Below are 27,018 nucleotides of genomic sequence, written 5' to 3'. Positions count from 1 at the left end.
TATCATTGTATCAATTATAAAAGAATAACGTATCAGAAAAAAAAAAAAAGACAAATTATCCCTATCCTTATTACTTCAAGGAAGTCCTGGTCTTTCATACCCACCTTGTATGACCAGCATTTGGACTAGACTTGTATGATCTCAACAATTCTTTTAACTGGCTTAATTTACAGCAAGATGGGATCATCACCATTGAATCAAACAGGTCCTGGATATCTGGGAGGCCTAGTGATGCCACAGCATTTGTAATGAGCCAGGGCCACACCCCATAGTCACAAGGTAATTGACAGTCAAAGAGCGCAAAGAGCGTCCTTGCTTCTAGACCTCTCCCTCAGCTAGCTCGTCTGCTCTGTTTTATACTAACCATTTCTCTCTGAATGCCTTCTGTACAATCCTAACTTGCCTCTGCTTAATCTCTACCCCTGTCTTCTACAAGGTGTAGCATCCTGCCTTTAAGATGTGGCCCTCCAGAAAGGCTTCCCTGAACACTTAACTTCACACTTACTGTATTTTTCTTTTATGACCAATTTTCTTTCTATACTTAATGTTGTCTCTCTGTGCCACCCAGATTCCCGGCAGGAAACAATTGACATACTCAGATTGGGCAATTTGAGGAGATTTTACAAGAAGATAACAGGGAGATGGGGAAATATATTATTTTGAGGTACTGGATTGAGTGGCTCAAAACGAAGAATATTAGAAGGAGCTCTGTACACAAAAAATATGACTTATAGAATTGAGTAATAAACACATCTTCCTTGCTTCTCTATCCATTTCTAGTTCCTCTAGTCCAAAAAGCTGTTGGTCATACTGTCAGATTTCAGAATATGAATTGGGCCATGTCCGTTAGAGGCTACAACCCCTGCATATTACAAAGTCTCAGTCATGCACTGGCAAGTCCAGGCTCCATCCATCCTCAAGCAGCAGAAAATAGAATGAAGATGGGCTTCATGGTCTTGTCTTTCTCTTCCATAGGTCTTGAGCTACAACCAGCCTTAACAAAGCCCTGCCTCGGAGGAAAGGAGATATTGACCCAGATAATAAAGAATTTTCTGCATGCTGTCACACTTTCCTGCTGTCATTGCAACACACAGTTCCTGGGGATACAAATAGCACCTCCTAGTGTTTTGTCTTGTACTATCATCAAAAGCCCACTTTTCCTGGCACATGATGACACTGCATGGGGCTCACTGTGGTCAAGGCATAGTCATTGGTCAGTGCCCTCTAGTGTTACCATCTTCTACTGCAGCAGTAGTAAAGAGATGGTGAGAAGAAAAGAACTTCATCTGAGAAAGGTTGGAGTCAATTTGTCAGCATCTGTAATTGAGCTTCTGAATCGCTGTGTCTTCCTCATTTGAGACCCAAGCCCACCTGACTCCAGCTTCTCTGTGCCCAGACATCAGTCTGTCTATTTTTCCTTTCTTCATTCCATTAATTCCCAGTCAGGCCAGTTCCTGGAGCTGTGCTAGACATGACACTCATGTCTATGCTTATATACACGTATTAAATCATGGGATTTTTTTCCCTTTCTTTCCCATTTTTCAGCCTGGTCCTGGGTCTCTACTATTTTTTAAGTCCTACTGATTACTCTACCTGATCTCAGAGAGCTGGAGTTTGGATGCTATGATTTGAATCAACAGCACTTCCAGAGTATATTGATGCCTCACTGTCCTTTTAACTTCAACTGGAGGCAGTTCTTCTAGATCTAAAAGAATACTTATGCAGTCCTATAACTTTGTATCGTCACATTGAGGTACAAAAGTCTCATGAAGTCACAAAAGATTTTCAACTTCTGAGAAACTTTTCAGGGTGTGCAATTTTGTTTCCTCGAGACTTGGCGGAGGACATGGTAAGCATTGAGTAAACATCAGGTGGCACATGACCAAATGTAGATAAGAGCAATGACATCCTTAATATACCACTTACCATAAATGGGGGTCATGGCTGCCCCACTGCTGATGGGGGTGCATCTCCATCACTCTTCTCTCCTGTGCTTTCTGCAATCTTCTTTACAGAACTTGAACTGTCAGTTCCTCCTCCTCCTCTCTAATTGCTTAACAAAATCTGAGTCTACTTGGGATACAAGGAGCCTGAAGATGTTCTCCCCCAATTCGTTTATTATCCAGACAAAGACATTGGGACTAAAAGAAGTGAAATAAGTTGTTCCAGGTCAGAGTGTAAATTTATGGCAGGAAGCTTCTAATGATGTGAGGATGAATGCCTGGGTCTTAATATCCAAGCAGAAACATAACTTTTTATATTCTAGTGTAATTCTAAGACTTTATTTATTTTTAACAAGAAATGTGTTTCCATGACTCAAAATCCAAACGATACAAAAGGCCAACCCATTTTTTTCTGTTCTTTAGGCAACTGTATTCCTCTTAAAGCTAGTCACTGGCAATGGTTTCATATGTTTTCTATAGAATGGCACGTGAATCTAAAAGTAACAGTGTGTGTGTATGCACGCACGTGGGGATGTACATGTGTGTTCCAAAGTCCATATGTTGACAGCTAGGTCCCCACAATGGGACTATTGAAAGTCAGGCATTAAGGAAGTTGAGTTAGGATCCAAAAGGGATTGTGGGACCCCGTCATCTTCTTAGATCATATGTAAGTGGTTTTCTCCAACACATGCTCTCCACTGTTATGAGAGGCCCGAAATTTAGAGCTGTTGAGTCCTGTCATGGAATCTCTAGATGCATAATCTCAGTTTGCCTCTTCTTTCTATAAATTACTGTAGATATTCCACTGTAGTAATGCAAAGCTGAATACACTGGTTTTTTTTTTTCAGACATGGATTTCTTTTCTTTTAGTGCTTCAGCTCTTTCTTCAGGCTGTGCCTTGGTCAGATTCTCCTTGGTGTGTTTCTCACACTTGTTATCACCTGCTAATCTTACCTTCCCTCCACTATTGACTCACTTCCTAATTCACCACCTTGGGTAGTTCTGAGGCTTCCGGACCACCTTCTACTTATTGCCATATCTTTTTAATGCCTAGGGTTGAATGTCTTATCTCCCTGAACTCTTCAATAGACTTTTTTTTTTTGCCTTCTTAACAAAGCTTGAGATGTTTTGACTGAAATTCATGACCTATCCTGATCTGTCCATCCCATATTTCTTCCCACTCCTGGTGTGCCCTTACCCTCTCCCCATTGAATTGAGCATTCTACAAATCCTTTCTCTCTCTTTTTTTTTTAATAATTCATTTTATGCACTTTACATCCTGATCACAGCCCCACTCTTTCCCTTCCTTCCATTCCCACCATCACAGATCTTTTCTTCTATTACCTCTTTCCCTTCTTCCCAGAGAAGAGGAGCCCCTTTGCACTGGATTCCTTTGTTCCTTTCCTCTTTATCCTACTTGACTCGGGTCTTATGAGGAAATGGTTCATGTTTTTTTCTCACACATTGGATTCCTCACTTAACCCAAAGCAGTGTTTTGACATCCCATTCCTGAAACTTGACAGGCAGGTGTTAGACGAGCAGCTGGTGGGTTTATGACACATTGTCTACATCTTCTCTAGAAAACGACAAACTGTCTTGCTAACTTATCTTGAACAAATACATATTCACCGCAGATAAGGATAAAATTGTAAACCAAAGCAATGATTCCACCAAAGTTCAACTTAGCAAACCAATGAGTTTATTGAACCTACTTAATGAACACTATTGAAGGGATACTTAAAAGAGTGAGTTACCCTCAAACAGCCTTCTCATCACAAGATTTTATCCCATCACGAATAATGACCTCATGAAAATGCAATCATGGAGTCACACTTTCAAGTGACTCTTCCAATCTTATGTATCTTTCTCATGAAAAATCTTGGGAACAAGATCATGTGCACGTTACAGCAGAAGAGAGGAATGGTTGGAATACAAGAGGATGGTACTGTGACCCTAGATTTCCTTCTACTGTGGAGTATCAGTAGCTACAATAGCACCACTACTGTCTAACTTACCTCTACATTGTTCTGCTCAAATAGCTGTCATGCATACTAGACCGAGGTAATCTCTACTTCTAAAATAACCACAAGATGACCATGTTATACCCAGAAGAAAAGTGTCATATTACAAGCACAGGTTAAGTAAAAAGCTTAAAAGTTACATCCCTAAAAAGCTATAATCAGGAGAAAGAAAAGGAATGAGAGAAAGGGACCTGAGCCATATTCAGTCCATTTTTTCCTCATTCATCTTTGTGTCTCTCGAAGCTTCTAGTTCAGAGTACTAAATACATATACTCAAGAAAAGCTCAACTGTATAAAACTGATAAACAGATAGAACTATACGTTTCTCCTATTGTAATGTTTCAGATAGACTAACATATCTTATCAGCTGACCATAATAACATATAACCTTATCATAACCATCTAAAGGGCCCATATATTCCTCCCACAACAGTTGTGAAATTCTCAGTTTCAATTGTTGAGTCTCTGAAAGCATCACGGTTACAACATAATTCTAAAAGTGTGATCTCGGGACAAGTATTATGGCCATCACCTTGAAACCTGTTGTTGATGCTCAGGCCTCACTTCAAACATCAATCATAAGCTCTGGGGTGGTGCTGTAAGTCCACATTTGAGTTGAGAGAGCACCTCCTGAGATTTCTAGGGTCTTGTTGCCAGAATAATGAACACATAGATAATGATAGACATACAGAATAGAAGTAGGTTAATGATCTGGGAAAAGATAGACACCCCAAAGCACTCTATCATATGAATTCTTATCATTCATGGGTAATCTGCATAGTGCCAACTTCTTCCTGTGTGATGTCATGAACTTTTCTTGTACATGCTCTATTTGGTATGTGAGGGCAGGTGAAAAGGGGTTTCCAGTCTTACTTATTTTATCTGTTAATCTTAATGTCTATCTCCAAATTTCAACTCTTCTCCTATAATAGGAGTCATCTGTGCATGTGTCAATATACCCTCCAGGTTCTTATGATGTCAAGTCTAGGAAGAATTGACGATAGCACCACACCTGGACTTCTCAATACAGATGACCCCAGCCTGTTTTTCAACATAAAACTGGCATTTAGGAGGACAATGTGTTCCTTCCAAGATGTTCTCAGTCACTAATATAAAAAATGCCTTCATTTGACTTTTAAAAAAATTAAACAAGATATAACATCCAGTCTCCTGCAAAAGCAATAGTCTATTTACAAACGAAAATAATAATAATGAAAGAGGAAAAAGAAAGCCATTCATTAAGAAGAAAAAAACTACTTATGTTAGGAAATGAAGTAAATGCATTATGTGAAACATTTCACTGATGTCAAAACCTGGCTAAAGTAGAAGTTTAAATACTTTTTAAACCTTCCTACTTGTCCTGAATGGATTACTTAACATTTAAGTGAATCATAACATATGGAACTCTTTAGAGAATTAAGAAAAGCTGTCCTTTTCATGTTGGCTGAATTGTCAACTGGCCAGCACGTGACCTCTAGTAATGACCTTGGTGGTCCTTGAAGATATTCTGTTCTCATTATGTGTGATTTCAGGTCTTTGAGAGCATCAGCATTGTATGAAAAGTACAAATGACTGAGCTAGAAGTCGTTGTGACTGACTTAATGTGTTTGTGTTTGCTTCATCTTCCAATCCATAGAATGAGAGACAGTTTTCTCTGCCCACCTAAAACACCACAGAGATTTCTTGCTCCCCAGTTGATGGGGAGACAGAGCTTGTTCTGTCCATCTTCTCACCAGGAAGAAATGGAATATATTTTCCCAGGTAGATTGCCACATGTCTGTGGAAAAAGAGCCCAAGGTGTTTCCGGAACCTCTCACCAACAAAGGCATAGATTACTGGATTGATACAGCAGTGGGTGTGGGTGATCACCTCAGTCACCTGCATGGCCAGGTCCAGGTGTTTACTCTGCTGACAGCTGGTCTCCAAAAACGTGCTGTGAAAAGCAGAAAAAAGAAGAACCAGGTTGTATGGGGTCCAAAAAATAAAAAAGACCATCATAACAACAAAAATAAGCCGGATGGCCTTGTATTTTTTTTTATTGGGGCATCTCAGCAGAGTTTTAATGATTCCTGAGTAGCAGATAACCATAATGAGGAGAGGAAGGGCTAGACCAAAGATATTCATTCTTAGAGCATGGAAACGCTTCCAGCTGTCTTCTTCGCCCTCTGGGTATCGAGGACTGCAGGAAAGCTCTCCAAAGTTGTCTTGGAACTCATGGAAGATAAATTCAGGCAATGCTGCCAGTCCTGCCAGGCCCCAGGTGATGATGCTGGTGATAGTAGCAAAAGTCACAGTTCGGGCTCGAAGGGCAAACACAGCATGGACAATAGCCAGGTACCTGTCAATTGTCAGCAGAATGATGAAAAAGATCTCGCTGTACAAAGCCAGGTAATAAAACCCAGAGAGAATTTTACACATGTAGTGGCCGAAACCCCACTCATTCCACAGAACATAGTGAATCCAGAATGGGACAGTGAAGAGAAAGAGAAGATCAGAAATTGCCAAGTTGAGCAGGTAGATATTAGTCATAGTTTGTAGCTTCCTGTACTTTATGAGGATCAACACAACCATTATGTTGCCCAGGATGCCGATGATGAACACCAGGGAGTACAGTGGAGGCAGGAGCCATGACCCCAGCTCTTTGATGCTAACTTTTTCACAGGGCGGTGCCCACTCATATTCATAGGGTGTGGTCTCAAAGGTTTCAACAACAGTCCTGTATTCATCTGGGTTGAATGCCATTCTACTTATCTCTGTGATAGAAAAAAATTAAAAAAACAAAGAAACAATTAACCATTGAAACATATCACTCGATCGTTCATTAAGAGACTCAAGTTAGAATTTGTTCAGTACAAATTTCAAGATATATCTGAAATGCTATGGATAGGGGGCCAGAAAAAAAGATCTCTGTAGCTCTCAAAGTCATCATGATTCATAATAGAAAAGAAAATAGAAATGCCGCAGGTGGTGGGAAATCATAGGAATATTAATTTCTGAAAGTATTTGAAGGAGGGAATTCAACATTTTGAACTGAAGAGTGAAAAGAATAATAATTATATGACCCATGCATAATATATAATTATTATTACTAATGCATACCTCAAGGAATTTGGGAATTTCTATTTTATATATGATGAGTTTCAAAATCATAATCTTCATATAAATGTCTTGTTCTAGTAACCATAACCACCTCTCTTAGGCCCTTGGATGAACATGCTCAAAATACTTAATGGGGAAACTGATGCTTATTGAGACAGTAATTTATCTGAAATTCTCTAATAAGTAGGTTAAAGTTTAGTAGAGTATTAATTTATATCTGTAAACAATCCACTTGTCAGTAATTTAAATATAAACATTTTAAATCTAGCTATTGATGATTTAGTTGGTATTATTATTATTGTTGTTGTTGTTGAACTTTGAAATCAGTATAATTTTAAGCATCATTTTCTTTGGTGACTCTTCTTTTCTATGGTTCTTGGTGGTGCTAAGGTAAAGCAATGATATCCCAAGAGCTTCTCTTTCACAAAAACAGACGACAAGCTGGAGGGTATGAGAAGTGGATTTTCTAATACAACTTACTTTATTAGACCAGGAGCTGGAGGACCAGTGTCAGCTTTCCTACACACTGCTGACTCCAGCACAGAAAGAAGAAAAGCAGACAAGGCAGAAATTTCATGAAAGGCATGAAATCTGAGGATGGTTTGGACAGACTGTCTTTCAATGTCCCTCCTGCTTGCTGGGTGCACAATTAGTTGGCCCCAAATTTTCTGATAACCTGTGAGTCTCACTTTGGGAGACAAGGACACTCACTAGGAAAGACATCTTCCTTCTTTGGGGGTTACCTGGGAGTGTCAAAAGGAAACTGCCATGGAAGCACCTTGTTTTCTCATTTTTCACTATCCAGTTGGATCTGTGTTGAAAGCCTGAAAGATAGGTTCTTTCAATTGAGAAAGAATAGTATCTGAACTAGTCAAGTTTTGAAGTTTCTCCAAATACCAGGATCACACAGAGAAATTTCAGGCTAACAGTTTACAGTCTTTGGAAGATGCTGCATGAGTTGTTTAAACCCATAGTTTTGTCATATTTTTTGAATATATTGTTTTAGAGCAAAATATTATCTTTCAAAATTATTTTATGTAATTTTTACTTTACAAGTAATTGTTTTCATCCAGAATATATTCTTGTGTGCATTAATTTTTTTATTTTTTTCCTCATTTATTGATTTCTCTCTGAATTGTTTTCTTTCCCTAAATTTTAGTTTTGAAATAATGCTTTAAGAAATCTCCAAAATAAACAAAATCATTTTTGAATAAAAGGACATGTTCCTAACCTTTAAAATTGCTCTTCAATTAAAATCACATGGTTTCATATTTTTGAACATGGAAGTACTTATATTAAGGAAAATTTTAAACTTTTAGTAATTCTAAATTGTAATAAAAATTCAGGAAGAAACTAATTTTAAATTGTGTGCCATATATCCCTAATTTAGCATCAGTCATATTTATTAATAGGCCAAAATACATGTTCTTTTGGTAAAATGTATAATTCATATTTAGGAATGATCTTGTATTTTAACTTACTTAAAATAACTTAAATGTTTAATGACTTTGTATTTTAAATTATATAAAAAGTACACTTAAAAACTTTACATTTTAAATTTATGTAGTTTGTTTACTTTTAACAACTGTTTTAGACTTTGCATGTATACAATGTCTACATTACATGTATGTCTACAATACATACAAATACAATACATACAATTACATGCAAAATCTATAAAACATGCAGACTTTGCAGAGTATACAAATACAGTCAGTATTTTAACGTATTTCCTTGCCAAAGGAGAAATTTGAAAGTTGATATACTTGATATATGGAAAATAATACACAGTTTAAGTTAAACATCGAACAGGTAAGTTCAATCCAGCCTGGCTTATTACAGCCTTCACAAAAATGCATACTAATAATTTTAAGATATCTTTACTTTATCTTACATACAAAAAAATTTATTAAATTTATTTATTTATTTAAATCACTTGAATTAAAAGGAATTTGAGCTCATTTTAGTTTTAGTTTGTGTGTATGGCACTCACCTACAGCTGCCATGCTAACAACACAACGTATATGCATAATGTAGTATAAGCACAACATGCATATACACATGCAGATGAAAATACACAAGGTACATTTTTCTCTTTTACATGTATTTATATGTTATTATTGTATATGTGTGTACCCTCATGAGTTTATATGTATCACATGTATACAAAAACCCAAGGAGGTCAAAAGAGGACATCAAGTCACCTGGTAGTTCAAGTCACAGGTTGTTGTGACTTGCCACTTGGGTGCTAGGAACCAAACCCAGGTCTTCTGTGAGATCAGGAAGCACTATTAAATGCTGAGCCAGATCTCTAGCCCCATAAAATATGTTTTAAGAAGCTTGAAGATTTTAAAGGTTTCAATGAATTTATCATCTGTCATCTGCCCATTGATCTGATTGTTTCCTCCATAGCTCTAAGCAATTTTTAGTTTTAACTGTGTTTTTTTAAAAGTCTGACTTTCAGCTGAAACAAGGTATAAAGTGTATTTCATAATGCCAGTACACAACCTAAGCATATTTTTAGATGCCTACTCTAAAATAACAATTAAAACATAGTCTAGAAACCGTACAAACTACTTACCTAGGCAGCTACATCAAATAGCGTAAGTAGTTCATGTTTGTATGTGCTGTACTTTTACAAAGTAAATTTGCAATTTGTTCGTTTATTTATGCGGTTCTGGAGACTGGATGCAAGACATTCAGTGTTAGGCAAATGCCATGCCACAGAGCTACACCCTCAACCCTCTGCTAGCCTTCTAGAGAACTGGCAACACAGTAGGATTTTTTCACAGGATCTCTGTGCACACTGGCAGTACACTGTGCCATGGTGTTATAAAGGTTGTGGCATCACTACAACATAGAAATTTTCATATCCCTCACCATCTCCTGAGACCACAGTTGGGCATGCTATCATCACTGACTAAAATGTCAATATACTAGGCATGACTACATAGTGTAAAATATCCAATCCAAACAAAACAATCTTCCTTTAAGTAAAGAGTAACTCTGCCTTTTCTCTTATTTCTTAAAAACAAGATGTAAATCTTCCCTGTGAAAGAATATTGTATACTTGATGATTTTAATATTTTTATTCTCAAGAATGAAAAATTAAGGAAAGCTACACAAATTATTGAGTCCTGTGATCATTTGAAAAGTGTAAACAGAGATAAATTTTGCTCCCATGCAGATAGATGTTTGAGTCCATCTACAAACATGTCCTGTGTTATATTAAAAATTATAATAGAGAGAAGTATATGCAATGGTGAGATTCCACATTTTTCAGGAAATAAATATAAAGGTAGCAAATTTTTGTTCAGTGGTGGGAATGAAACTTAGGGTCTAGAATATCATAAGCAAAGACTCTAACACTGAACTACATTTTTAGCCAAGATTAATAAGTTTACCTCATTTTTTTAAACTAAAATCCCAAGAAATAATAATGAAAACGGGTTTTCATATGTGTCAGGAAAATAAGGTACACTTTGGGTAAGGAAAATGGTACAGTTTGAGAATGTACTTTTGTGGAGAAAACTAATCCTCTTGTCTTGGGGTTTATTTGAATATCATTTCAAAATGAGGAGTAAAGATTACCAAAATTATATGGCCCTAAATGAAGTTAAGGAGGGAATGAGAAAGTGAGACAGGAACAAAAAGGGCCAGAGATAGAGACTCAATTTTCCTAAAATTGGATTGATTTTAGGAAACTCTATGCCTTAATATCAAAGTCATACAAATGCAAAAGTAGACTTTGGTCTTTTTTTTCTGTTCTGTTCTTTAAAACTATGTCTGTCCCCCCCCCCCCAAAAAAAATAATTTTAAAAGGGTTTTCTTCTTATTTTATAAACTTTATTATAAAAAGTTTACAAATATATATCACACTAAAATTATACAGATCTACAATCTATACATCTCAACATACTCCTAAGTAGTTAGAATATTTATTCTGAATTTCTTCTTTGTTCTTTAAAAGAACAAAAATTTTATTTATTTTTTATTGTCTCATGTTGATTTTCTCAAATTCTTTGATGGCTTAAGAAATTTAAACCATCCCTGCTATAAGAGGCAAGTCTTTTTCATCTATATAATATTGTAGATTTGTTTTGGAATTTCTAATTGTCATTTGACTTAGAAAAAAATGGATAAATATTGCTTCAGTGGCATGAACCCTATTCAGTCAAGTGTTCTAAATCTCAAGATGTTGTTAGTTCATCTTGAAAGACTTGGCTTCATGCTCCTGCCAGGGACTTTTACCAACCCTCTTTACTGAAGATCAAAGTTGGCCATTGTCTTTTAATAGCAGCTGTTTCAAATGTAGCAGATAGCTTTGCATACATGCTGATGTTATTTAGTTGAATGAGATGGCTATGCAGAATATATTTTCATAGGGAAAAATATCTGTACTGGCAAAGTAATGTAACCAGCATGGCCAAGCATGACCAGTATGTTCAGCTTTACTAAGGCCAAATTATTCTAGTAAGCATACCAAGAAACACACTATGTGCCTCTACTAAATGCTATGTGCATTATAATTGACAACACACAAGAAATTGCCTTCTGTTACTTACATTAAACACCCTTTATAAATAAGACAGCAACAAACATCTCTGTCTTTTAAAACTTATTTCCCCCAAGACACTTTTTCAAACTCTAATAACATCTCCAAAACTCTTGATGCATTTTGTCAATGTGCTTCCAGGAAATGTATAACAACAATAAATTCTTAGCACTGTAGGTGATGATACCAGCTTTAGGAAGCACCCATCAACATGCAAAAGAACTAAAACAAAAAAAATGTACTGGACCAGTTAAGTGGATATAGAGTTGTTTTATTGTTATTATTACTATTCTGTTGAGGGATTTTTACATTGTAATTATTAGTCACCATATTCTCTCTTCTGTGCACTGACCACACCCTTTACTTAATTTATTCCGCTGAGCATATTCACTTCTTTCTTGTTGAGTCACAGAGTACTCTCATTTCTTATTCCCAGAGAAATTACTCAGTGACTACCTTCAGTGTAATCATTACCATCTTTTGAAAGAAGTAAGAGGACCCTCTAGCCCAGTGGTTTTCAGCCTTCCTAATGCTGCAACCCTTTAATACTGCTCCTCATGTTGTCGTGACCCCCAAATATAAAATTATTTCACTGCAACTTCATAACTGTAATTTTGCTACTGTTATTCATTGTAATATAAATATCTAATTTCCAGGCTAGCTGCTATGCCACTTCCAAAAGGGTTGTGACTCACAAGCTAGAGCCCCAACCTACTTGTAACTAAAGACTACCACCCTCTCTCAAAGCACTCACCAAATCCAGTTAACTTCTAACTCCAGCCAAATTGGGTTTTTTTTAAAACACTAAATGGAATTTTTTTTGTCTCTAACCTCTAACAGAGACAGATCTACAGCCAACCTAATCCAGACAGAGACACCATGGCAATCATCAATGAAACCATCTAATAACCTGACTTAGAGTTGATTTCCAACAAAAACATTAATTATGCATTTAAACACATTATTACTTAGTATACACACAAATACATGGATATATTTTCATGCTAATATACATACACACAATAGATTACGTTTTTATGATGATCTTACAAGTCAGTATCAAACACTAGCTACTAATGTAACACTTTTGGAATGATGCTATTCTTCATGGTTTATGATTTATAAGAAGTACAGGCTGATAACAGATAATGTAACTTGAGTAACGGTTATAAAGTTCATGTTCAGAATAGTACAACTGGCAGGTTGTGTCATATTATAGATGGGAGACGAGAAGGATAGGAATGAGGAAAGCAAGAAGAAAATGGAAATATATTGCAAAATATTACCTTTAAATTACTGTACACAATTTCTGGGAGGTAATTCTCCCAGCTACATTGACTAATATACCGGATTTTCCTTTCCTAGAGTTCTGAAAGCCTACCTGAAAATATCTTCTAAGAAACATCTGTTGAATTTCAATATGTCCTTGTCCAAACAAAAATAAAAAGAAGAAACGATACCTGGTGATTTTTGCTAAGTCCTTTTTTGAGTCCAGTAGTAACTTAGGTCTCACTGCTAATGAAACAGAGATAACATTTGATCACATACACCAGTCAGGTAGTAAACAACACAGCTTCCTGTTTTAAACAGGCTAGCTTCTCAGGTTTTGCAAGTTTTCAGAGAGATACCAACTTGTTACAGTTCCGTTTTCTTATTTAGTGCAAATACGCAGCTCTCAGTTGAGTTATCTATGGATGGATACTGCTGACAGTCAGCAATTGTCTTGCAGGCTCTTCACCCACTTGGCACTGCTCATTTTTTTATGTGAGGTACGGGTAACAACTTCCCAATAATCATTGGCTCATGGGCAGACTGTGGGAGAGGGAATTTCCTCTTAAGGAAAGAATGAGACAGCAAATTTGCTGGGAGCAACTGAAAAATATGTGGACAAGCACATCAGTAAAGGTTTTGACAATGCGCAAAGATATGAGTTTGCATTTCCACTGTGGTTCCATAGCTGCATGATCTCAGGGTAATCACTGAGCCAGCCTTGCTGGATACCTAGTTTTTGCCTCTATAATTGTAACAGATATTCATTTCCTAACGCTATCATGAAGTCAATTAAGATAAACCTGGGAAGTTTCTATGTGAAGTGCAGCTCTCAACCAATGTAAACTATAGGTTGACCTAGTGTGATAATAGACACTACACCCATCCATGTAATGTTGATGGGAATAGTGCCAAATATATGGTATAATCTCTGATATACTGACTAACTGGACAGGACAATGAATTTACCAAGTTCTTATTAGATATTTAGAAAGGGGAGGGAAATAAAACCAACAGAGGAAGAAAGAAGATAGAAATAAGAACTTAAGTCTTACCATAAGGAACCTATGTTAGATGTTTTAGACTTTTCTTATCCCTGTGATAAAATACCTGACAGAAAAGATGAAAGATTTCTTCTATCTCATAGTGGAGAAGGCATAGCAGAATTCACATTTCCAATAGAGGTTGAAATAGAGCTTGAGGAGGGAAAGATGACCTTCCAGATCGACCCCCAGCAACCCACTGGTGCCACCTTGTCCCAAAGGGCTCCACAGCTTCTCAAAACAGCACCATCAGCTAAAGACCAAGTGGTCAAACAAACAAGCCTACGAGCGATTCAGAGTCAAACCACCGTGACTTGGGAATCAACATCTAATAAAATGCCAAGAGGACACAAGTAGTGTTAATAATAGCTAACCAGATACTTAACCATTTGTGATATTTTTTTTCTAACATAAACTTGCCAAAAGTTAGAATCATTGAGTAGGCAGCTTTAGTTGAAAAGTGTTCTGACTTCTTTAATTTATGTGGGAAGAATAACCCCAAGCATGGCCGGAAACCTCTTGGCAGTATGGCAGAAAGAAGATTATCTGCCTTTGCTTCCTTGGCCTTCTCTTTTTCTGCTGACTAATTTAGCCTGTTGCTACAGCTGATATCAGGACCGATTTTCCTTGGCTTCTATAACATTGACTAAGAGCCAGTGGCTCTCCAGGAACCATCCAGCTTTTCAGTGTCAGATTGAGACCTATGGACTGAGCAGCTAACAGGTTGGTGGCCTCTCCAGCATTTAGACAAACACTTGAACCACTCTAACTGATGTGGATTCCTTCCTTGATATCAGAATCAGCATTTCTAGGCTTCCATTGCTGAATAAGGACCAGCGGCTCTCCCAGGACCTGCTTAAGCCTCATGGATGAAGAAACTACAAGGTTCAAAGCACTCTCAGTTGTGAGATAACTATTCTAATGTAAACTGATTGAACCCTAAGGGTCTGCTCTAGAGAACCCTGACTAATAATACACTGTTTTAATCTGTAGTATATTTGATATTTTAGGGGGTTGGTCTGGTGCTGCTATGTATTCAATTGCTAAATACTGACCCCTAAGATCTGGTTGCCCCTGAGGAGGAGATCCTCATGTACACCAAATGATGCTATGTAAACCTCCCCCCACCCAAGTTATCCCTGATTGGTTAATAAAGATGTCTACAGCCTGGGCTGAGCAAAAGAGAGAGGATAAAGCAAAGGTTCCCAGGTCTTGGAGTCTCAGGCAGGGACCATGAGGAGAGGTGAGGAGAAGGAAGAACAAGTCGCCATGGGGTAGCATGGACCATGCATATGTGACCATGAGGGCTGATCTGATGAAGCAGGAGCAGTGTAAATGAAACAGATACAAGTGCTCACGGGGATTTTGGCCTGTGTCTACTTCCCCTTCTCAGTGGTAGAACCCCATCTGCTTTGAATCTGCGCAGACCCTGTAAATGCTGCCACAGTCTCTGTGAGTTCATGTCTGCATCAGTTTTGTGGTGTCTGAAAGATACTGCTTCCTTGGAGTCATCTATCCCCTCTGGCTTTTAAAATCTTTCCCCCTTCTCTTCCACATAGCTCCCTGAGCCCTGAGGAGAGGTTTTGATGAAGGTATTCCATTTAGGACTGAGTGTTCTAAGATCTCTCTGCACATTGTCCAGTTGTATGTCTCTGCTTTAGTTCTCATATATTATAAGAAGCAACGTCCCTGATGATGGCTAAATGAAGCACTGTTCTATGGAAACAGCAGAACAATATTAGGAATCATCTTATTGCTATGTTCCTTTAGCAGAACAATAGTATTTGGATTTCCCCTAAGTCTATCCAGTCTAAGGTTCCAGACCACTCCATCAGTGTCAGATATGGGTTCATCTCAGAAAATGAGACTGAAATCCAGTCAGAGAGTGGTTGATTACCCATATTAATGTTTATGCCACGATTGTACCAATATAAAAAGTGATTTTAAAATGTAGTTTGGGGGGGCTGGGAAAATAGCTTAGTAAGTGCTTTCCTCACAAATACAAGGTACTGTATTTAATAACCTGAACCCACTGAGTAAAATGCTGCACACAGTAGAATATACTTAGAATCCCAGTGCTGGGAAAGTAGAGAGAGGAGGAGCCCTGGCCCTTAGTGAGTCGGCCAGCCTAGACTAATCGGCAAACTTAAGACCAATTAGAGATCTGGGCACTGTTACTGGCAATGGTATTCAAGGTTGTCTTCCAGCCTCCACATGTATGCACATATATACTGTAAAAAAGAATCAAATCTCTCCTGGCTTGCCCTCCCTAGTCTCTCTTTCTCCCCAACCCCACCCCCACTCCTTCTCTCCTTCTGTCCTTCCTTTCCTTCCTTCTATCCTTCTTTGACATTTTTTTTATGATTTCTTTTAAGCTGGATCTCATTCCATAAGGTAGGCTATCCTTGAACTATAGAAGTTCTTGCCTCAGCTACCCTAATACTGAAATAACAAGCATATGTGACAACAACCAGCACGTGTATTCCTTTCAGCTTAGAAAGACTAGAGTCTGGTTGCATTGAATGACCAGCAATGCATCATATATATTTTACTAACAATAGAGATCGCAGCATCCTCAGGATGAGAGGACTGGGTGAACTAACTCATGAGGATGCTTGACTGGTAGGAACTGCCCCATGGTGATGCTGATCAGGATTCAGGGTTGTAGAGTATGGCCAGCCTGGAGTTTTTAATGCTTCCACCACCTGGTCTTCTAGGACTTGACACCATCTGAAGAAAGTAATGCTTCCCTCTGCTTTTGTCTTTGTCATTGCCTAGACATTTAGCAAGTTAAGAAATGGAGAAGCAGTGAGAAAATGAGTCTTGTTAATCAACCTACAGGCACAGATATACATGCATATCACATACAAAAACACAAGACAATCTTAAAAACAAAAATAACCAATGGCATCAGCAGTGACCCAGAAATGAAGTCACTGCACACTCCACACGTAAACAAGGAAAACTCAGATGCTATCAATTGCTAAACACAGTAAAGGCAACGGTTGACTAACAGCTGAAAGAGTAAGTCTCTGGGAAACATGTTTCTTGATGGAATGTGTCAGTGCAGGAGCCAGATGTAATTCTGTGTGATAGGCCATAACCCTGAGAGACTTTGCATCAGTCTCCCAGATGACAAGGAGCCTTTGTACCTTTGAGAATGTAGTTTCTCCAGTGACTAAGCCAAGGATCCATACCCATGTTTACTCTTTTAAGATCCAAGCATCACTGTCATAGCTGGCATCAAATTAAATAGTTGTGTCCTCCATCCAAGAACCTTAATATTGTCTAAGATGGCTTTTCTATAAGTAAATGGCATGGACTCATAATATTTAGAAGATATTCTCTTATGTACTATTGAGGGGGGTTAACCTTGTAGTGATAAACCTATTAAAACTTGGGAGAGATACTCTCTTCTCAAGTAATTCCCAATAGCCCTCAAGACCAAGCTCCCTAGGAGCCTCTGGGAGGTGCTGGTTTGATGACCAGTTGCCTAGTTCACATAGACAATACACAGTGCTCTGGGCCTATTACTTCACATTGTTAGAAAGCTCTCTACAAATTCCTGGGTTAGTAGCAATGATCTCGCTGGCTCTGTCCTGTAGACAAGGAAAAAGAGACTCAGAGACTTCACAACAGTCACCGAGAGAGAACAGTGGGCTCCTTTTTCTGCACTCTTCTACCATAGCCGGATGTCTGTCACTTTTCAACTAAAGATGGCAACAAACACAAAGGGAAGCCAAACCCAACGTTCCTGTCTGAGACTGAAAGTAATTTGTACTCTCTGAGCTCTTTCTAAACTGGGAAAAATATTTGGGACACCTACTCTGGAGTTGTGTGCTTAGGGCTCTTAGTTCTCAGGGAAAACTAAAGCAAATGGGAAATCCTGGACAGAATCTTTATACTCTCCACCCTCCTAATTCTCCGTGTCACCTTACACTAAAGCAGAAGCATCTCTGGGGGAGAGAAATCCCATATCACAATACCATAAAAGACAGATTAGGTTTATAGGGAATGTAAAGAAAAAGCAAACAAAGGCCGTTTACTATGGGTATGGTGGAATATACCTGTAATCCCAGAACTCAAGATGGGTTTAAGGCTATTCTAGGCTACACAGAGACTCTGTCTCTAAACACCCTTCAGAACTATGAAAAAGGCGGAACTCTCTTGCAGGAGAACCCAGTTCAAGCTGTGGCTTTGAGCACATGGAAGGAAGTAACTTCTAGCAGCAGGGAGAGAAACAGAGCAGGGAGAAGTGCAGGCTTCCTTTGCTTGTGTCCATTTTCTTTCACACAGATGAAGAGTCTGGTGGCTACTTGAGACAGAAATGTGAGGCTCAAATTGAGACTTCTACTTCCTATCATTTTCCCAAGAAAATCAGTGGACGTTTTATGCATGTCCTCCTATGCTTCCCCCAAAGTGACTGAATGCATTTCTGTGCAAACACTCTAGACTCTAGGAATACCAAACATCAACAGCTGCAAGTCAAAAACAACAACAACAACAAAAAAAAAAAAAAAAAAAAAAAAACCAAAAACCCCACCTTTCCACAGTAAGCTACTCTGCAAGAAAGACTGAGAATGTGGCAGTTGAACTACTATTTGGAGAAGCTGTGATCTGCTTATGATTTGATGACAGACCCGTGTCTGTGTCTACTAGTAACTGAGCAAGGAGGGGATACACAGTAGTATTGTTTGAACAGAAACTTTTCAACAAAATACTCACATGGTAAAAGCTGAGTTCACAATACAATGTTGAGAAGCAGGGCTTTATGAGAAGATGGGAAAGTGATTAGGTCATGGGGCGCTGGCATAACCAATGGACTGATCTATTAGTAGATTCACAATAGAAGGACCACATAGGGTGAGGAGTTCAGAGAGTTCATTTCACTTACAGTGACTGAGCATTGCAAATAGTGAATGAGTTTTTAAATGTGGTAAGGTAGCTACACTGAAAGACTAAAGAAAAGAGCTAATGTGAAAGTTGACAGAAAAGGGTATCAGTCTTGAATTAATTGCAGGGGTGTTCACGGATTCAAGCTAAGGAACTACACAGCAACCAGAATAAATGAAAGCCTGAAAAAGTGACAATTTACAAACTATGCTACCATCCTGCCAGAGATGGTGCTGAGAGAATTACCTGCCCCTTCTTGGTTAAGCCTCCCAATGAACCTATGAAGTAAGTGCATTTGTTTTTTATGTCTTATCAGAAGAGGAACTGAAGTAAACTCTTAAGAAACAAGCCAACAATTACACATTAAGAAAGGACTGGAGCTTGACCTGAGACATTTCTATCTATCGGATACCAGTTCTTAGCTTCTAACTGCCACATCTGTTGCCTCCATGCAGCTCTGAGCAGTGCCAGGTGGAAAGATGAATGTGCAGATGGCATGTGACTGTGTATGACAGAGAGCTTTGATGGGCTCCCAAATTTCCAATATCCCAGACCAAGCCCCAGGCAATTATTTTTCAAGTCAGAGTATCTCTTCTTTAATTCTACATTTACCTTTTTTTTTTTTTTGAAAAAATTTGCATATGGTGACTTCATTGTAACAAAGAATAAGTCCTCTTTTCAAAGGCAAGAATGTGAGCACTGACAATTCTCTGCAGCATTCTCTAGTCCCTCTACCCACTATGGATGCACTGGTCTCTGGGTTACTGGAATTCTAACAAAAACATAGAACTTACTATGTTATTTTTTAAAAAAACAAGTTATTAAAGTACAATGAATGCACACTAAGCCTTTAATTTCTACAGTTTTTAAAAAATCTTGACACTTTCTATTATTTGAGTTTCTAGTGCTCTTAATAAAATACCATGACCAAAAGCAACTTGGGGAGAAAAAGAGCTTATTTTATCTTATAGCTTCTAGTCCATCATCCAGGGAAATCAGGACAAAAACTCAAGGCAGGAACTAAGCAAAGCCATGGAGGACTACTTAACACTAGCTTACTCCCGTCACTGGCTCGCAGTACTCTGTGTAGTACTGGCTGTCCTGAAACTCACTATGTAGACCAGGCTGGCCTTGAACTCACAGAGATCCACCTGCCTCTGCCTCCTAAGTACTAAGATCATATAAGGTATGAGCTACCATGCCAAGCTCAGCTTGCTTTCTTATAATATCCAAGACCATCCAACTAGTGGTGGTGTGGCCCATTGTGGGGTTTCCACCTACAATAAGCATCAGTCAAGAAAATATTCCACAGGCTTGCCCACAGGCCAAACTGATGGGGGCATTTCTTCAGCTGGGGCTCCCTTTCCCCAAATGATCCCAGCTTGTATCAAGTTGACACTAGAATTAGCTAGCACACAATTGTTTACATAATTGTAAGAATCCCTACTATAAACAATATAAGAATATTTCCATCACCTTAGGACATTCATTATGTTTCTTCATATTCCATTCTCTTTTCCACCTCAAACTCCAGATAACCCCCACTTCCAGTCCTGAAGATAACTTTCCTTAACATATAGTGAATGCCTCTTGTAAAAGTAACTTTTATTCTCCTGATATAATTGTCATCTCTGAGGCTTACTTTCCCAGTCTGCTAACCTAGGCCTAGTCCTGGAAGCTTTTAGCCTCCATACAGTCTTACCTAGAACGTTTTCAACCTCTGAAATTTACTGCTAAATAAGCTTACCCCTTCCTTAGACTTTCTGAGCTCTGGCTATCTGGTTCAACTCAGCAGCTCTGTGTCAAACGTTTCTCCAAGCTGACTGGTGTGATCTAGCTTCTCTTAGTATCTCACTGAATTTCTCCACTTGGCCTCAGACTAACTCTGGCAATCTGTTCTAACCTTCTGGCTCCTCGTTCTCTGGCTCACTATGTCTTCACCTATGCCTACCTTGTTCTCTCTTCAGTCTGCCTCTGTAAAACTCTCCCTGTAAACCTGCCTCCTCCTTCCTCTCTTCCTCTCTGTGCTTCTCTCCTCTCCCTCTCTCCTGCACTGCTCTCCATCAACTCTACTGTATTCCTGTACTGCACTCTCTTCTTCCTCTACTGTCTGTCTCTCTCTTAAGTAGCTTCTCTTCCCTCTCTGTTCCGATGAGAGTTGGGCATATACCATTCTGTCAAATCTTTCTCTGATTCATCACTTTGTCTGCCACTCAATTAAACATCACTTTAAAACATAGATGTTCCCTTCTACAAACTAACTTTATCTTTATTGTTTTGGATTAAAGGTAAGGGTATGTCTGCATTCCATCCAGAGGCACTAAAGGTATGTGCTAAGGCATGAGTCACACCACAACTAGAAACAGGTTCAAATATTCTGTAACAGCTATTTGTTTGAAGTTTTATGTGGCAGCCTCCTTCCTCCCACTCCAGGATTCTAGTTTTTATGTTAGTTAAGAAAATTCTAGGTACCATAGCAAATAAATTCCAAAATATAAAGTGACTTGAATGCACGAGAGTACAGTTATTGCTCATGTAGCACTGATGAGAGTTTCTAATTAAGCCAGAATTTTTTCGGTTTTAATTCAGAGAAAGCACTTTTCATGTTGCAGTTCTGGTATCACAAAAGTCAACATGCAAGATCACATTTTATATAGCTACCCTTAGGAAAAAGGAATCATAAAAAGAATGTTAATGATGTGTAAAAATCTCAAAAAAACTAATAAAATATATTTTTTTAAAAAAAAATAATGTTTGTGGAGTGGTTTTATAGGCCACTCTAGAAATTACTCATTCATTTTTGTCTGTTTCATTGCCTCATTCAGTGAAACAGCCACATCCAAGGTTAGGTGAGTTAGATATGTAGCCAGCTATGTGTCCAGGCAGCATATGCACAAGCCCTCATTTGTCATGTAGTTAAATGACCAGCAAAGGGAAATCTAGAAAGAGAAAGAAGATACCAACATCACTATCATTGATAATGCAACATAACAATAAAACAACCAAGCATAGGCAAGGATAGTTATCCTCAGTGCAAGTGGCACACACCTATTATCTTAGCACCCAGCAGGCAAACACTGGATTGTGAGATTCCAGCTTGAGCTACATAGCCAGACCTTCTCATAAAACAGCAATAATAAAAACAAACATAAAAAATAGTGTCTGGGTTTGGTGGCTGCAAATGGAATGGATCCCCAGGTGGGGTGGTCTCTGGATGGCCTTTCCTTCAGTCTCTGCTCCACTCTTTGTCCCTGTATTTTCTTTAGACAGGAGTAATTCTGGGTTAAAATTTTTGAGCTGGGTGGGTGGCCTCATCCCTCAACCAAGAGCCAAGCCTAATCTCTGGATATGGTCTCTACAAGTTCTCTCTCCCCTTTGTTGGGTATTTCAGCTAATGTCATCCATGTTGGGTCCTGGGAGCCTCTTGCTTTCCTGGCATCTGGGACTTTCTGGTGGCTACCTCCAGTTCCCCATCCCCCATTGCTACACACCTCTGTTCAAATTCCTGACCCTCTTACATCTCCCCCATCTCCCATACCTGATCCTGTCCACCCTTTTCCCCTCCCTCTCCTACCTACCTCCCAAGACCCTCCCATCCTCTACCTCCTCTGATTATTTTGTTCCACCTTCTAAGTAGGACTGAAGCATCCACACTTTGGTCTTCCTTCTTCTTGAGCTTCATATGGTCAATTGTATCGTGGGTATTCCAAGCTGTTTTCCTAATATCCACTTATCAGTGAGTATATATCATCTGTGTTCTTTTGTGACTGGATTAACTCATTTAAGGTGATATTTTTTAGCTCCATCCATTTGCCTGTGAATTTCATGAAGTCATTGATTTTAATAGCTGAGTAGTAATAATATTCCATTGTGCAAATGTACCATGTTTTCTATATCCATTCCTCTGTTGAGGAACATCTGGGTTCTTTCCAGCTTCTGGCTATTAAGGGACCCATGGCTCCAGCTGCATATGTAGCAGAGAATAGCCTTATCTGGCATCAGTGGGAGCAAAGGCCTTGGTCCTGTGAAGGCTCAATGTCCCAGCATAAGAGAATGCTTGGGCGGTGAGGCAAGAGTGGGTGGGTGGGTGTGGGAGCATCCTCATAGAAGCAGGGGGAGGAGAAATGGGGTAGGGGGTTTGCGGAGGGGAAACTGGGAAGGGGGATAGCATTTGAAATGTAAATAAGTAAAATAACCAAAAAATTTTTAAAATAAAAAACAAATGTAAAAGAAGAAATACTGTCTGTTTGACTGTTGTGTGCCAATTTTATTTTTTATTATACAATATCACATTTATTCTTCAAACTCTATGATTTCCTACCAACAGATTAGGACTGAAGCAGTATGGAAACATATGACTATACTCTGACAAGTATATATAGCTTTCAAGTGGGCAAGAATAGAACTGTGCCTTAGTCTTTGCTCAGTCCTTACTCCGTGATGATAACATCAAAAAAAAAAAAAAAAAATCAATTACAGTAGTTCCTCCTCTGTGAGAGATACAAAACACCCACAGCAGAGTTCAAAGGTCACCAGAACATCAAGATAATGTCATGTTTTTCAATAACTCTAGAGATACTAGAAAAAATACTTACCATGACTTAGTCCTTAGAGCATATTGTCAAGTAGACATCTGTACCAGGTAAAGAGTGTGGTTAATTCATGTGTCACAAATAAAATCTTTTTTGAAATGGTCAGTGAAAATGCAACTTTGAAAATCAGGGGAAAGTTTATATGAAAGAAAAGCAATAAAGAAAGTGGGATGGTATGAATATGATATAAGACCCGGGGAGGAAAGGACCAGTGACACTTGAAAGGCTATGAGAACTGTAATAAGAAATAGACTCAGACACTGGACAGCAAGAAAGACATTTGGTTATCAATGATAGAAATGTTAGCAAGAGATCTTCAAGAGGTTCTGTGTGTTGCTTCCCTATTATTTAGAGTTTAGTCGTGAAAATTCTTCCTTGGATATGCTAAGCAGAAAATGGTCTCCATATATAACACAAGTCATATATGACTTCACAGTCAGTAGGGTTTTTTTCATGGTATTCACCAAAATAAACTACACCCAAGTTAAAATTAAATCATATAGAATGTATTCTCATGAAAAAGAGAGTCAAGTAAAATTTAATAACAGAAAGATAATAAATGTTCTGTGAATGGGTTTGTCTTTTATTCTATATGTATGACTTGTGCTTTACCTTTTGCTCTTTTTCTTCCATTTATTTGGTTCTAGTCCTATTTGTTTGTTTTACTTTTATTTTTTATTAATATTCTTTATATGCCCATTTGTTTTCTAACTAAAGACATAAAGGGGGTGAATTTGGATAGGAGAAGAAGTGGGGACAGTCTCAGAGGCGCTGGTGGAGGAGAAACCATACTCAGAATATATTGCATGAAAAAAATCTATTTTCAAGGAAAGAAAAATGGAAAATGTTCTAAAATTTTCAAAATCATTTAAAATCATTTAAGGGTTAAAAAGAAAAGACTGGTACACATCTTTAATCCCAGCATTCGGGAGGCAGAGCCAGGTGAATCTCTGAGTTTGAAGTCAGGCTGGTCTGCAGAGTGAGTTCCAAGATAGAGGGGGTTACACAGAACTGTCTTGTAAAAACCAAACAAACAAACAAAAAGAAAACATCAAAGGAAATAAAAATACATAAAACTATGGAGCTGGAGAGATGGTTCAGTCAGTGGCTCAAAGCACTCACTGCTCTTCCACAGGGCCTGGGTTCTATTCCCAGCACCCAAATAGGAGCTGCTCACCGAAGATGCCTGAAACTTCCATTCCAGGGGATCTGACATGCTCTTCTGGCCAGACATGCATGCATATGACGCACAGTCATACATATAGGCAAAACACTCATATACAAAAAAAAAAAACAAAATAATTTTAAATACTCAGGATTCAATTAACATGAAATCAACAGTTTTGAAGATATATTACATGTAGCTAAAACACAGGGAAGTATGCAGAAGTATTAAACGCTTATTTAAAAAAAGAACAGCTTAGGCAAAAGACTAAAAAAAAGCAAACAAAATCAATCCAAAGTCAATGGAAAGAGCAAAAAATATGAAAATAAAAGTAAACTTTTAAAATTATCCATTGACTCTAACTTGTGTCACCCATATACTGCCACACAATGGAGGGTGGTCACCTACCAAAGCCATAATATTAAAGAACACTGATTGATTATCCCACCCACAAAAGCAACCAGTTGTCCACAGCTATTCCCTTAGATGTGGGGACTCATGAACCTCTACCCTCTCCATGATATAATGTTGACCGGTTTAACCTTATGCAGTTTATTTGCAAATAACCATGGTTGATATGAGTCCCTAAATGCAGTAGTTCTGGTGTGTTTAGAAGATACAGTTTTGCTCCAGCTCTCCCCAACTTCTGACTCCTACAGTCTTTCCACTTCCCTTCAGTGGTTCCTTCACCTTGTGGAGGGAGTATGATCTTAGTCTGTGGCTAAGCACTTCACTGACGGTTATTTCCTCAACTTTGACCAGTTGTGAGTTTCTGTGTTAACCACCATCCACTATGCAAAAACATATTTTTCTGATGAGGTCTGAGATATGCACTAATCTACGGGTAAATATGTGCAAAATTACAGGGCAGTTTGACACCATATCCTTTTAGCTGAATAATAGGTTCACCTCTGGGACCTGTGCGGTCTCCAACCTTGGGATTTAGACCATATTACAGTACTAGAAATGTGTCCTTTCTATGGAGCAACTCTTAAATCCAATCAGGTTATTCCCATAGTATACATCCCACACTTGGACCAATGGGCATATCTTGCCATGTTGGTCATCATTGTATTTCACAAAATTCACAACTGGGTAAGACAACTACTGAGTTTCTTTGCCACTCAGCAGCAGTCATGATACCTTCCAGTAGTATGAAAGCTATGCAGTAGGGAGTATTGATTTCCTGATCAATACCAGTTTGATTTCTCCATTCCTGTGACCAATGTGTATGGCATCAGCAATAGGGTCTTATAATAAAGTAAGTTCTGGTAAACAACAATGAGAAAAAGAAGGCCCCAAAAGAAGGAAAACCTGAAAGAAAAAAACACAACCAACTGGAAACAGTGAATGCAGGAAATCAGTGACACTAACAGCTGGTTTTAAAAAATTAAATAATCAACCTCTAGAATACTGAGAGTGATAGAGGGGAGGGGTTAGAGAAAGAGAAAGAGGAAAAGGTGGAGAAAGGGGGTAGAGAAGAAAGGAGGAGAAAGATGTGGTGGAGGAATCTAAACTGCCAAGGTCAGTGTAATTGGTCTTGGTTGATGGAGATGGAGGGAGGAAGCACACTGTAGTCTATGCCACCACTGAGCAAGTAGTCCCAGGTTGTATAAGAAACCAGGCTGAACATGAACCACTAATTGAGCCCGTAAGCTGTGTTTCTCCATTATTTCTGCTTCAAACACTTCCCTTAGTTCCTGCTCTGACATTCTTCAATGATGGATTGTTACCTAGAAGTATAAGCTAAAATAAACCTAAACCTTTCCCTTTCCTAAGTTGCTCTGAGTCACGGTTTTATCACAGCAACAGAATGAGAACTAGGACACAGTGGATTGGGGTGTGTGTGTGTGTGTGTGTGTGTGTGTGTGTGTGTGTGTGTGTGTGTGCTGTAGGTGGAAGGCACTTGGCAGTCAGAGGTAAGTAAATATCAGGTATCTTCCTTGGTAGTTCCTCACCTGTTTGTTGTTTTTTGGTTTTTTGTTTTTTTTTTTTTTTTTTTTGCTTTTTGTTTTGTTTTATTTTTGATTCATCATTTCTAAATGAACCTGGAGCTCACCAATTCAGCTAGGCTAACTGTCCAGTGATCTCCAAGGACCTTTGTGTCTCTATCTCCCCAACACTGGAGTTACAGACACATGTTTCTGTGCTCCCCAAATTTTACATCTGTGATGGGAATCTGAATTCGGGTATTTATGCTTGCCTGACAAATACATTTGCCAAATGAGCCATCTCCACAGCCCTAACATTTTTACATTAAAATGTAACATTTCTAAAATGCACTTTACTAAGCTTAAGATTTTTTTTATATGCTTATACCCGTATAATGACCAGTCAGAACCTTGCCAGAACCTCGGAACATCCCTCAGTGCCTCTCCTCTATCAGTACACACAGAAGCCACTGCTATTCTTATCTCTATCACTGTGGATTACGGTGT

At 38.5% G+C, this 27,018-nt stretch overlaps 1 protein-coding gene across 2 annotated transcripts; it reads right to left on the bottom strand.

The window, feature by feature from the left end:
* Positions 1 to 3,619: 3,619 nt before the first annotated feature.
* LOC117693647 (putative C-C chemokine receptor type 3) lies at positions 3,620 to 13,362 on the bottom strand. 2 transcript variants are annotated; one of them, XM_076917381.1, is made up of 3 exons: positions 13,251 to 13,362; positions 13,079 to 13,133; positions 3,620 to 6,717 (listed from the first exon to the last, which is right to left on the bottom strand). In XM_076917381.1, the coding sequence occupies exon 3, from the start codon at positions 6,704 to 6,706 to the stop codon at positions 5,627 to 5,629; it is 1,080 nt and encodes a 359-aa protein (XP_076773496.1). In that variant the 5' UTR covers positions 6,707 to 6,717; positions 13,079 to 13,133; positions 13,251 to 13,362; the 3' UTR covers positions 3,620 to 5,626. The 2 variants fall into 2 exon arrangements, with proteins under 2 accessions (XP_076773496.1, XP_034340259.1); XM_034484368.2 differs by having other exon boundaries at positions 13,079 to 13,362.
* Positions 13,363 to 27,018: the final 13,656 nt, after the last annotated feature.

This window comes from Arvicanthis niloticus, chromosome 21, assembly GCF_011762505.2.
Source record: "Arvicanthis niloticus isolate mArvNil1 chromosome 21, mArvNil1.pat.X, whole genome shotgun sequence".
In the NCBI taxonomy this organism is placed as follows: domain Eukaryota; kingdom Metazoa; phylum Chordata; class Mammalia; order Rodentia; family Muridae; genus Arvicanthis; species Arvicanthis niloticus.
The sequence above is the reverse complement of the archived record's forward strand: the minus strand, read 5'-3'. Positions and strand labels throughout refer to the sequence as shown.